The 13,758-nt window shown below is 43.3% G+C and overlaps 1 protein-coding gene across 7 annotated transcripts in view; it reads right to left on the minus strand.

Moving 5' to 3' along the window:
• Positions 1 to 13,758, minus strand: part of pitpnm2 (phosphatidylinositol transfer protein, membrane-associated 2) — a 103,998-nt gene that overhangs the window by 25,879 nt on the left and 64,361 nt on the right. For all 7 annotated transcript variants that reach the window (XM_088935522.1, XM_088935524.1, XM_088935525.1 and 4 more), the window contains 5 exons: positions 11,203 to 11,324; positions 8,802 to 9,035; positions 4,943 to 5,272; positions 1,132 to 1,227; positions 647 to 751 (listed from right to left, as the gene is read on the minus strand). In XM_088935522.1, coding sequence (XP_088791648.1) covers positions 647 to 751; positions 1,132 to 1,227; positions 4,943 to 5,272; positions 8,802 to 9,035; positions 11,203 to 11,324 — 887 coding nt within the window. The remainder of the gene's footprint in view (positions 1 to 646; positions 752 to 1,131; positions 1,228 to 4,942; positions 5,273 to 8,801; positions 9,036 to 11,202; positions 11,325 to 13,758) is intronic.

The following is a 13,758-nucleotide window of genomic DNA, read 5'->3' on the forward strand; positions in this document are numbered from 1 at the left end:
TTTACAAGAGGGTAAGGTTCGATGACACTGAGTCAACAGAATAACCAACCCTTAAAGAGAGAATAGCACTTCATTATCCATTGAGTAAGCTGCCTTCACATAAAACAGAACTTCGTACTTTGATCATCATTGTTTGTTTCTCATAGAAATTTCAGCCAACTCATGACTGAAAATTAAATGACGCTCTAAGGACAGATTCACCAAAATGTCACACAGCAGAAAACAAGCAGACCAACTGTCAATAATCAATGCACTGAACTTTAAAAGCACTGGATTTTTCTAACTCGATTTTTGTTTCAGTTAAGGTCTGTGCGTCGCACAGAGTATAATTCTTTGATAAAACCTGCATCCAAATGTGAAATCGGTTCACAAACTCACCTTCAGCGATTTCTACGTTCAACACTAAGGCAACATGGGATTTTGTGTTCAGCTTGACTAACTCTCCCGAGGGGAGAAGTCTTCGATGTGCTTTTAAAAACCAGTCATTTACCTGATGCAAGCATAAATCTAGACTGACCTGGAAAAATACAAGCAGACTTGCATAACCTATTAGCAGTTCACGCAAGAGCCTAAGGCTCTTTTCAGTCACAAAAAGAGCAAGAGCACCTTTCAAGGCTTTTAAATTTACTCCCGCTTATATGCCTACCCTGGACCTCATCTGTGTCTGTGTTCTCTATTTTATCCATCAGGTCATTGGAACTCCACTTGGTGATCTCTTTTGAAAAGATCTCCTCGTTGTCTGACAGGTCCTCTGTGAAAAAGAATACAAAGATAATGTTAATGTTGAATTTCCCTATAAGGCAGAGAAACAGGATATAAAGGGGACAATTAAAACTGGAAACGTAGGCTTGCATCTTTTTCATTAAATTATTGCCATAACTGTGATGAGTTGTTATTAATATCACTCTCATCTTTGGATCACAAGTCACAGTTCCAACGTGCTGCTGTGATTTGATTGGCCCAGGCCGCAGTTGCTACCAAGCCAAAAACTCCCTGCGCCCAGGAGAACTGGCGCTCTTGCTCTCTGCGCCTCGGTAGGTGCTGCAGCATTGGCAGGATGGGTGCGTACTCTGGCATCCTGCACAACACAATCCTTTTCTTGGATTTTGGCTAGGCCGGGCAGTCGCTCACCGTGTGCGTCGAAGAACTCGTCGTCGGAGCTGTCCTCCGAGTCCCGCGCGATGCTCTGCATCCTCCACTCTGATATGCTGTGACGAGAGGGGCTCCCTGCCACCCGGGAGAGGAAAACAAAGTGGGCCTTTAGCGTGGCACTGCCAGAAAAGCGCCAGAGCTTTGCTGGCTCTCCTGCGGGGATCCTAAGCGGATGTACTGAAGTCCTGAGATGACAAGGCCTGGCTGAAAGCCGGGAGGAACTGAAGGCTTGGTGTGAAGTTAAAGCTGTCGTGCTTTCCCAAGCTGGGGTGACTGAAAAAGCAGCAGTCCTGTGGCCCTGATGCCGGCCTGCCGCAGAGCCTGTTAACTCTGCTGTGGGGATCTGAAGAACTACCTTGTTTTCTTATAAATTAATAACTCCTTCCACTTACAGTACAGAGCTCTTTTCTGAACACTCTGCTTTACAGTGCTTGGGGACTCCCCTCAACCACCACAAAGGGTGCTCTAAATTAGAGCAAATAGGGGAGATAAAAAATAAAAAAGTGTGGTGTGATTAGAGCCAGACAGACAGAGCTCTTGGGGTTTACTCTACGTCCAAAAACAGCCAAAACGTCCTTTGCCACTGTATTATAAGTGATGTTCAGTCTGGTTACAAATGCTATATAACTTGATCTGTCTTGTGATATTTGTATAGGGAATGCCTTATATATTACAGCACCATAAATCTAAGACATTTAACTCATTTTAAAACAAATGAGACAAGCTGTATGGAGTAACTTTATACTTGAGGGGTCAGTGTTATAACATCCCTCAGAAAAAAAACACCACAGAGGAAGAAACCTCATGTTTGAAGATGCCAGAGATCTGTAAAACATAGGCTATTGCAGACCGGAGAATGCTTTTGACAGCCAGAGACAACACATTTTTTTCAACAGAAAGTTCAAATAAGAGTATCACTCTTAGACCAAAATCACATGATAAATGCAATAATCCATGAAACTGATAATGTTCGTAACTGGATTGAAAAACAGAGGGTCATTTAAAATATTGGGATTATTATTGCAATCCCATACCATGAATGAGTGCATAGTTTATGACACAGTTGAATATGCTAGTATTCCTAATCAAAATGTAATCGGACTCTTTCAATCAGCAAAAGCACAATCCCGTACTAAATCCAACAAAATTTTGCTCGTGGCTTTATTTTGCCAAATGTGCAAAACAAGGTCCCGATAAACAATTTCATGGGGACTGTAATCACCACTGCTAGAAAAAAACTTTTATAGAACATATTCTGGCTGTTTGAATGTCACAAGCGTTCGGTGCCATTTTGTCCTCAGAAAGCAGTGCCAGGAGGTGGGATTTCACAGTTTCTGGCCCCGGGGCAGACCTGATCTGGGAAACGGGAAGCAGGCCACCCACTGCAAGCTGTTTTTTGAGCGTGTCCTATTTGTGTACAGCAGGGGCTGAGCTTCAAGCTCCTTCCTTCCTTCCTGCTTCGCGGAAAGAGAGAGAGAGAGAAGAGGCTAATTGCAGCGGGGTCTCGGCTCGCCTGCTCCCCTCCTCAATCACCCCAGCCCCCTTTGGAATGCGGCTGGCACGACAACGGCTCATTTCCCCGGCGCTGACGTCAGCGCCGCGAGGCTAATAGTTTCTATAAATACAGAGGGAAGTGCAGCCCAGCCCAGATGGTGACAGCATTCTCACTTCGCCTGGGAGGTCACTCGCAGGGAGCACGGCTGATAAAATTGTCAGCGTGAAAAGAAACCTCAAGAGAGGCAGCTGTCACAACACCACGCAGGGGCGAGGCAAATAAATACGGTGCCCCAGGGCAGCGCCACGTCACCTTATCCAGGTAACAGCAGGCGCAGAGGCTCCTCCCCTGGTGTGGCCTCTGTATGGTTTTTTTTTTTACTTGCTATTTTTTTTAAACCAGGAACATGGGAATCAAAAAATTATTTTTGTCAGTTTAAGAGTTACCGGTATGACCTCTGCAAACAAACTTATCAAAGGCGTTAGCCACTTCCTGAATGTCTTGTCATGGCAGGTTTAGCTACAGTTTCAGCGGGGACACTTGATCAGTTATCATCTTGTTCCTCTAAAAACAACGAAGTATTAAATCAAACTGCCCCTAGGCAAAGCTTTCAGTCAGTATGTTTTAATTAACTTAGCTACAAATACAGCAGCTCTAGCACAGAGGGCTCTGCAGGAGGACTAGACATATGTATATCAGAGGCCCGCCATCTGTCCGAAATACAGGCTCTCCGCACCCCTGTGCTACACTGTCCCCTCATGCAGGAGGTCTATCAGCATCAGCCTGCCGGTATTACTCTGAGTCCCGGAGCACGGCAGCACGACTGAATAGAGAAAGCAGTAATGATTCTCTTTCTTTACCTTCTACACCTCCTCACTGCACTGACAGACTGAGTCTGACCTTGAAGGCCATTGTCCTGCATTTGGGGGTCTGCTGTGCTAAAGAAGCCTGTACCCCGAAATGCTACTGCTAGATGTTCCAATGCAAGGGGAAAAATCAAGGTAAAGAGTGAAAATCATCATTGCTAACAAGTTAACTAAATTGTCCACAGCGTTCTAAATAAGGTTAAATAATGCAATGCACATTTAGAATGTACAGTAACATCCTTTGTTTTAAATTCTACACTTTTTGCTATGCAGTATATCGTAACATTTTGGTTTCATTTTTTCTAAAATGTTGTTAAAAATAAAATGATGTGTCAACAAAAACCCATAAGCCTTTCTGATGGAGAGAGCAGCTCTCCATAGCTAGCACTCTCGGTGACATGAGGGTCATATGTTCAAGTCCCAGGTGGGATGCTGCTCTTGTAGCTACCTTTGAGCAAGGAATTTTACTACGGCTGCTCCAGGGATGTTGTGGAAATTGCTCCGGTTTGTCTTTCCAAATTTTGGTGGACAAGTAGGGGGCACTCTTAACTCTGGACCACAACTGGACAAAACAATCTCCTGTACGAGGACAGTGGACACTGTTCTGAAGGAGTTGACATACTTCCTAAGAGGTCGACTAAAGCTCAACTCACTTTTTGCCATTTAACCATTAATAAGGGCAAGAGCATTAACACTAGTGAGGTTCTACAGCTCAAGAAAAAAAAAGATGTGCTAATACTATAAGTTGGCCAAAAAAAAAGAATAAAAACATTAGACATGGAACCCTATGCTATATTAAAAATAAAAAGTAACACTAGTACAGATACCAATAACTGTGCTTCTTTAAAAAAATCTTTAAATACACCATGGGCTGGCTTGCTTATCTCTTTCTATTTCCCTCTTTAATTAAACTCCCTTCTGCACCTGTTTGATGGCTGATGTGGCTCCCTCTTAAATCTGAAGCCCTTTGGGATATTTTGGATGAAACGTGTTATATACACTTCAATGAGAATTTGATCTGAATTGACCTACCTTATGACTTAACTTAAAAAGTAACTAAAATAACAAAAGCTCAACTTTTTACATTTTGTATTTGTACCTGCTACCTGCATGTAACACTCTTTACATGTCTACATTAAATGCCATCTGCCCGTGTTTGCCCAGTCTTCAAGACTCTCTGAGCTTTTCTCCAAGTCTTTTTCTTCTTCTCCACTGTTCTTTAATCACTCTTTGCCCATTCTCATGAAAAAACACTTCACCGGCTGTACAAGGATCTAATCTCTTGACAGACATCAGAGAAGACAAGCCATGGTCCTAACACAGACCCCTGAGGTACTCCATGGAATTGACAGCCAATATAACTGAAGCAGCCTGAGCGAGAGAAAGGAAACGAAGATAAAGTGGCCCTCAGAGCCCTGACGGAGCTCACCTCCTCTCTTTGACGAGCGGGAGGACTTGGAAGAAGTGGACCACTGTTTGGTCAGCCCGCCTCTGGTCTGCAGGGAGTCGGCCATGTCCCTGGGCGGCTCCTCGGCCTCGATGGAAGAGATGGCCTTGGCCTCCTGGTCCTTGTCTCCCGGGGAGGCGGCCGCCCCGTTCTGCTCGCCCTCCTCGCTGCAGCTGAACTGCGCCATCTTCTGGGCCAGCATCAGCTGCGTCTCGTGCTCCAGCTGGCGGATGTCCTCGATCGTCAGGCCGTACCACTCGTCCTGCCAGCACCAGGCCTGGCGGTGGGCCCTCACCATCACCTTCCGCAGGCCTGCAGGGGGCGACGAGGAGAACTAGCGTCACGGGAGGCGGAGGTTGAAACATCCCGCCGTCGGACGTCGAAGGGGCCCGGGAGCCAATACAATTAGCATCTTCAGTTACAAATGTCACATCAAAGTCAATTTTTTAGCTAAATTAACTATGCAAAACTCCAGCTTGTGAGTGTGTTTAGCTCATTATCATTTACCAGACAGTTACCCATAAACTTCAATCTTCCAAATCTGTGACGATTCCATCACACTAGTGCAGCATCAGGCTAAAACGTCTCCCATTTTCTGGTACAGTAGTCCTTTATCTGCAAATAAGCCTGATTACTAAGCCTGATTTCCTTCTTGAAAGCAGACGTGATTTCTTAACTCACATCACCCCTGAGCGATGATGCAAGATGATTACTGACACAGCGGCTAGGGCTATGAAGCTGACATCTGTGGACCTGAGCTGCGCACCACACCAAACTGGCACGCCCATCAGTCATGTGCCCGTGACAGCTCTGCTTTAAATGTCTGCCACACTGACATTCTCAAACAATTTTTCAGTTCTACATGACAAAGTAATTTGGCTGCTAGCCACAGCAGACTAATGTGTGCATTATTGGGTGCAGCAACCATAACATTGGGCTGAACAGTTCCCAAACTGTGCTCCTTCACCTTTTACAAAAAGAACGAAGAACACTCATTGATTTTCAGTCCTCCTACTGGACTGAGATGGAAGGATTAAGCACTGAAGGACAAAGAAGCACAACAGAAGCATACTCTTTCTGGCCAGGGGTGGGTTACTCCACCATTTGCGGCTGGAGTGATACCAAAGGGATGTCATCATTTTTAGTGTGCCCTCATACCAAAGACAAGGAATATGCCATTTGGGATAACAGAACCTCAGTGGAAAGCAATTATGTTGAGCTATAAGTGAGTATATCTAGTGTTATTACACGTTTTACTCTAAAAAAAATCCTAAAGCAACTGCAATTAGGAGGAAACGGTAGACAGAAATGTCAGCAACTCAGCGGACCTGTGCATGAAGCTCTTTCAAATCTGTCTGTAGCATCAAGATATTTCTGTGCTCTTTCCTTAGCCAATTTTGCAGCGTTTAAGACCAGATTAATTTGAAAGGGCAAAATGCTAAAGAATACATCAGCCTGGCTGAACTGATGCTGGGTTATATACTCAAGAGACATGTTAGCTTAGTGCCAAGGTTTCTTCTGCAAACATCCCCTCTCTGCATTTCATACCTCTTAATGCCACCACTGTGGCAGGTCTGGGGACCCAGGCTTTTGTATAAAGATAAGATGATGAGTTAACTACTGCCAACATATATATATGTATGTTTTTTAGACCTGCCAAAATGCATGCTGTGTGCAATAGTACAAAAAGGCATCAAAGTGTTGCAGGCAGTCTGCTACAAAATCTACACAGAGACTGGTATTTTTGCACGCTTTTATATTAGTGCTCTATTTTGAGAAATTGTGTAAGCAGCCGTGCATTACTCCAGCCCTAGCACAAAATGAATTGAGCACACCGTAATTATTTTCAACAACTGTGGGGATATAGCTGTCTTAAACAGATATACAGAGATGCTCTGAAATCAAAAGTGCAGCAGCTGGGAATGACATAAAGGCCATAATAAAAGACAGGCTATACAATACAATAAAGTTAAAATTAGTAACTGACAATGAGCCAGAAAGAGGAAATGAACTCCAAATGCAGTCACTGGGGCTATGATTTTGTAGTGTGGTTTTGCATAGATAAAACACCTTCAATAGGTTCTCATTTAAAGCAAGTTAATTATTAAGGAGATAGTCACATGGCTTCTAGACTTCTAAGCGTCCAGATTTTCAGAAAACTAGCTGACACCTGGTATCCACCTACACACTGCGATAAGAACATCACTTAGGCCTAAAATAAACCAAGAATATGTCTTGAATGGAAATCAAGCTGATGATAGGAATTAGTGCCTGCAATTCTCTGTTTATATAACTATAATCAAAGCTGTGTTTTTCCCCTCCTCAACAGCCCTGACATTTGAAAGTGCTCGGCAGGAGAGGAGGAGGGAAAGTTTAAAATAGGAAATGCAAATCTGAGAGGAGGAGGAGGAAGAGGAGATGGATCATATGCTGCAGAGGGACTTAAGTTTTCTGAGATTCTGAGATTGAAAATGGAAAGCAGTAGCTGCACTGTCTGGACACCTGATTTATGTTTGTTCTGGGCGCTGTTTAGAAAAGACAGGCAGAAGATTTGCCTGACTCTCGGAGAACTATTTTCCCTTCATATGTCACCTTGTGAATGCTTTGGTCCAGGTTCCATTCACTTACTCACAACTGAGACATGGAGAGTGCTTTTAGGTCTGTGTGTGTCAGAAAAGGCACTGTACACAGGCACACACAGCAAGATCCACTCATTGACTGGTGAATACAGGAACCCATACTGATACCTTAATTGAGTCTGGGCAAGTGAATTTTTATACCACTTTTAATTCTGCCACAATTTCTGCCTGAGGCTATAAATTCTACAGAAACACATCCCAGAACTCACTCCATTCAAATAATCAGTTTAGATAAATGCTCCTCATACAATAGGCTCCCTAGTGCTTTTAAGTGTGCTTTAAGGATTAGTTCAGGTAATATAAGGGAGAAGACAGGGTTTAAAGACCTTTACAAAAAACAACAGATTAATGGAGTGAAGCAGTCTCTTCAGTCAGTAAATCTTTTGCTATAAACCGAAGTCCTTCTGGCATGATATAATGTGAGTTTAGGCAGAGAAGGAACTTGAATTAAGAGCCAAGAAGAAGGTTGTCTGCAATGGTTCAGTGGGTGAGGTGGGCAAGCCATGTCTGACTGCCATATTTTACCGTATGTACCGTTACTATTCAATAACTTGAAATTTAATTAATACGCTTCTTTTCAATCCAAGAATACTAAAATGCGGATGGCACAGTCGCACTGTGGTTAGCATTGCTGCCTCACAGCCCTGGGGCCCTGGGTTCACTTCTTGACCTGGGGTGCCATCTTTGTGGAGTTTGTATGTATTCTCCATGTTTGTGTGGGTTTCTTTCAGGTGCTCTGGTTTCTTCCCACAGTCCAAAGCCATGCTGGTAGTTTAATTCTGGGAAAACTGGGCCTGATGTGAGTGAGTGTGTTTATGGCTATGCATGTCCTGCGATGGGACTGGCATCCCGTCCTGGGTGTACCCTGCCTTGCCAGTATAGGCGCCGGCTCCCCTGAGACCCTGAATCGGAAGAAATAGTTAGAAAACGGATAGACAGACCACGGAACGTGACAGTCAGGTTCTCTTTCTTGAGAATCTCAGCCTTGACACATCTGGTAGCCCCCACAGGGAGTGTAAAGCACTGTAGCACAAGACTGTAAGCACCAAACCACCAGCAGGCTTCGACTTCAGGCCAACATGCTGTGACTGACGCTCATGGTCACCCAGGCCCCTGCAGTCCCTGTGCAATTGCACTCCAGCTGTTCCGCAAGCATTTGGGAATTTCGCAGCTGCAGGAAGGATTAAGAGAGCACTACACACCAACGTCATGGATGAACCTCTCGATCTTGGACTGCATGCCCCAGTAGCGGAACTCCACTTTGCACAGCTTGTAGGCACACATGATAGGCATCTTGCCGGGGTTGTTGTTGAACTCCTCAATCCAGTCCTCTGTCAGGGGGCCCCTCTTGGTTTTGATGGACTTGTACAGTCTGGGGTCTTCCTCGGCCTTGTACTCGTGCGGGGGGATGGGATCCTTCACGATATCGATGGGATCTGCGTGGGATTGAATAACCCGGTTAATTTCAGAAAGGTGTGGGCTTTGGGATTTTTATCACAAAACACGTTTACCTTGGCCATTGCTGGAAATGATCTGATCGTTTACAGACACTGCTAATTAGAAGAAGAATATGACAGTATAGTCGTGACTAATAGCCTCTAGGTGCCTTTGCTTATGTCCATGGTGTTTAGGAACTGCCTGACATAGACAGGCAGGACCATGGGTGAGTGTTTTTTAACACTGATGATGAATAACGATGAATGGACGAATTTTCATCGTTTAATGACATTATTTCTTCTGTGAGACCTTAACATCATCTCGGAGTTATTTAGATTCCTCTTTCAAAGACTCACAGGAATGCCTGGATTTAATTCTCAAAAGAAAAAAATGCTTTCAAATTAAAACAAAAAACTGCACTGATGATTTATCTGCAAAGGAACAAGTAGTATATGATAAAAAGTAGAAACAAAGAGTAAAACCCAATGTTTTGGCTGTGAAGACTTAAGACAAAACTTAAGAAGGTTTTACAGCTAAAGTATTGTGTTAATCTTTTTGGAATTACTCTAATTTACATACAATTACACTACTGTTTGCCCTATGACTGCTTTGAAAAATTATCTATTTAAAGGTCAGATAATATGTCACTGTTTTATACTGTATGCAATTGAAGACTGCCCCTAGTGAGCTTTCCTGTGCCCATTTCATGAAAAAAGCATCATGTTAAACGTTTGTGGTCCAGTTTGAAGAGGTTGAAAGCACAGCTCATGTAACAGAAAGGTGAAAAAGACCCTTCTGCTAAACATGACTGTTCGTCACTGCTACACAAACTGCCAACGTGTCTTTAAGAATTCTGGAAGAGGCTTCTCTGAATTAGAGGCAAAGACATGCTGAGCTCCTCTCCAGAGAAACATCACCATTTCGCTAACAGGACCCTCTGGGTATCTCTGATGAAGGAAAGCAAAACCTTTCAGCCATGTGGTGTGTCTGCATGGTTAAACATAACAGCTGTGTTGCTGTGTGATGAAACCTATATAAAATTACAAACCAGAGGGAACGTTAAACTTTAGCAGCCACTGCTGTGTGTGTCACTGCAATTGGTACCACGGCTGTGTCAGCCTTTAGTTAAATCAAGTTAAAATTACTTGTTTGGATCTCAGTTTATTCTCATTACATTCTTGTGAAACAATTAAGTTAAAAATAACAGACATTTTTTTTTATATCGAACCGTCAGCCAGACATATTGAAGCCAAGTTTTTCTTTTTTAATTTCTAGAGAAACCACAGAACTCTGAATATTTAGATATTCAGAGTTCATTTATTTCAACGTGTACCCTTGTGTTTTACTGACAGTGAATGAGCTGAATTCTGCCTGATGTATTCCTTGAGTTAACGTTGAAGTAACACAGCTGTACACTTCAGTGACAATATAAAGAACACAAGTGGAAAATACTGTAGCTAGTCCCTGTCGCCTCGGCTTCCAATTCATTTCATGAGAAGATCCAAATGAGGCATTTATTTGGTGACATGATTGCTCTAAGGCTCCGATATTAGAACAGCGTTAAGTCTGGGTCCAGACAGAAGCTACAACTAATCTGATGTGAAGGAGCTGCGTGATTGTGTGCTGAGGGCCCTTGCTCTCACTTAATGAAGTGGCCTCTTAACCTCAATTTTAGCCATCTTCCTATTATCAGAGGGAGAGAAGGAGCCTTTATCCCCGACGCTAAATGGAAAACCTGTCTGCAGGTGAGCCCTAACCCCATGGCCTTGTGAAAGATTTACACCAAACAGGTTCAAAACCATTTCACCTCCACACAGGGGGCACTGGGGCTGTAGACAAAATAAAACTGGATTGGTCAAAGCAAGCAAAGTCACTGTATTGTCGATTACACTCTGTAAGTCACTTCAGAACTTCAACTGTTTAGCTAAGCACTATGTACAGTATAGAGTGACACATATCCAATGTGCAATATGGCCTGTGTAGTTTATTTATCTAAAGAGTTTTATTGTGACACGCTGATAAAGGTCAAAGCATTTTTCATTCATAGGTTGATAATAAATTCCACAAACACTGGAAGCAAAAAAAAAAAATCTAAATCTAGTATAACTACAACAAAAGCATGGAGAAGGAATCCAGAAGGTGTTGAGTCAGACAAGATTAATGTACCTAGAACCCTCTGCCTCCTCTCTGCAGACGACAAGTTGAAAACATCCAGCTGGTCTCCGGGATCTGGTTTGTAATAAGTTTCAATATCGATAGAGAACTTCTCCACAAAAGGGCAGGTATACCTGAAAAACAGAAGCACACAGCCAAGCCTGAGAATAGCATGTTGAATGCTTCTCTGTGTACGCAGCTGTATCTAATCTGTAAAACAAATTACTGCCCATCTGGACTTCCCAAATGTGTTATTTCAATCAACAGTATCACAAAACATCACTGTAATGCCCCTTTCCTGAGGTCTACCTTCGTAGACTCTTTCTCTTCTGGGCAAGAGCTGCTCATCTCAGAAAGCCAGCAGTGTTGCCATTCTGTCTTGCGAAATGGTTAGGGAGATCGGCTAGGTTTCTGTAACTAGTACCAACTGCTGCTACTGGTCATGATTCTGCGATCTGTGTGCAAAAACAAAACCTGCCTAACCTGATCAAGGTAAAAATAAATAACAGTGCCTTTCTTTAGCATATATGCATTTATTTCAAAATGGAGTTTAGTCTGATATTACATAAAGAAACATGACACAAAGTTCTGTATCCTGAGCTACCTCATGTTCCATGAAAAAAGAAAACTCTCTTTCGTACACCCTCTTCATAGCTTCTCCTATTCACACAGCACTAGACTAAACTGAGACAAAAGAGTGCTTGCATGTGTAAGCTGTCCCTGAGTTCTAAGGTGATTATTAATCTGTGAAAGCTGCACTTGATACTGGGAAGGCCCAAGGTCAAGTGCTGGAGACAATTATCTCTGACAGGAGGCTGCATCTCTCTCTTCCCTGAAGATGCACTCTTATTGTAATGTGCTGTTTGAAATGTGGGGGCCAGCGCTGGCTGTGTCACATCTCTTTAATTTAGCAGGCGAGACGGGTGGCTTGTTGTCTGATTGATCTGTGAAAGCCTTTCTTTTTTCAAATCCTTTATATAACCATATGGATCAATCGAGAACAAATTCTCATTTACAGTGGTGACCTGGAGAGTACCCATTTAGACAGCAGGGCATTTGCTGGAGCAATCTGAGTGAAGTAGCTTGTGAAAGAATACAAGAGCAGCAGCCTGCCTTGGATTAGGACTCCTGAATCTCTGGACCACAGAACGGAGTCCTAACCACCTCTCCAAACAGCTGATCCATGTTTGAGAGAAGCTGCTGGGTGAGTCTCCCAGATGAGCTGGATCCTTAGGTCTGCTTGCCCTGAAAGTCTCTCACCCAGGCTGGAGAGCTCTGGGTCTGCACTGGCCTTAAGAAGCATCTCTACACAGAACGTCAAGCAGAACAGCTAGAAATACTCATGTTAACCACGAATGACAAGTACTTCTGGAATCCGGCTTCTAGATGACATTAGAAAGGTTAAGATTCATTGCTGCAATGGTTTCATTTCTTGTTGTTTACAGCTAGGGTTCAGAAACACAGTTTACAAGGGTGCTTTGAAATGAGATGCAATGAATTGAGATGGACAGATTGGACTATTATTTATTCATACAATAATATAACTAATATAAAATAACCATTTTTATTTATCAGCACAAAACGTACACATCATTTACAAAAGGAAAGGGTGAAAAAAGAAAGCATACAGCGGAACCACTTTTGTCTCTTTTGAAAAAGATTTTCGTCAACGGGGTGTTACATCCTGAAATAAAGGAATACAGACATTTCTGGTTCCAGTCTATTTGTCAGTAGTCTGGTAAGGTCTGTTCAGCTGTGCTGCGGTGTGGTAAAAACAGCAGGGCTGTGGAGACTCGCAAGCATGACTGCCCAGTGTACCCAGTCTGTTCACCTCAGGAGGCCCTTTGGACATTTTGTCATGAAGGAATCAAAACACAACCACAAACAATTAAAAACAATCAATACTGTAAACTATAAACACATAAATTAACTTCTCAGTGTGTCCCTGGTCTTTAAACGCAGTGAATTGAATTTTAGCCCACGTCAACCCCGCAAGTTATGTTTAACTGAACGTTTTTTTGTTTTTGGAAATCCAGACCATTCCTGTTTTCTGATTATCCAGAGTGTTCTGGATAATCAGGGGTTTTGTGGGGGGTCAGTACGGAAGACAAGAATGGAACGAGCAATCTCCTGTCTCAGAGGAGCACTGTGGCTGAGCTTAAAGGCAGCCACAGCTGAAATGCCATGCTGCAGCCAGGAGACTTTATCACAATCTTCAGCTGGAGCTGCTGCCCCTCTCTGATAAGCCTGTCACCCACCCCTTCCTCCGTCCCGCTTCCTTTCCACAACGATGGCTTGACAAAAGGAGCATGTGTTCGACAGGCGTTCTGTCCAGTGCCCACAGCTCCCCACGCCAAGAGATACCACGGATTTCATTCAGAGGACGCACGTCTTCTGACGGCTCTCTCACACACCTCTTCAGTCTGCGTTACATAATTCTGAAACATTTTAGTGGGACCCAAAATTTCCTGGGAAGAATACACCCCCAGATTCTGAACTGGCTCTCTTTGGTTGTTCAGAGTTGAAGAATGTGGCTGAGAGAGTTGCAACTGGAAACAGATTCAACTT

The sequence above is a fragment of the Atractosteus spatula genome, chromosome 17, assembly GCF_055471065.1.
Source record: "Atractosteus spatula isolate fAtrSpa1 chromosome 17, fAtrSpa1.hap1, whole genome shotgun sequence".
NCBI lineage: Eukaryota > Metazoa > Chordata > Actinopteri > Semionotiformes > Lepisosteidae > Atractosteus > Atractosteus spatula.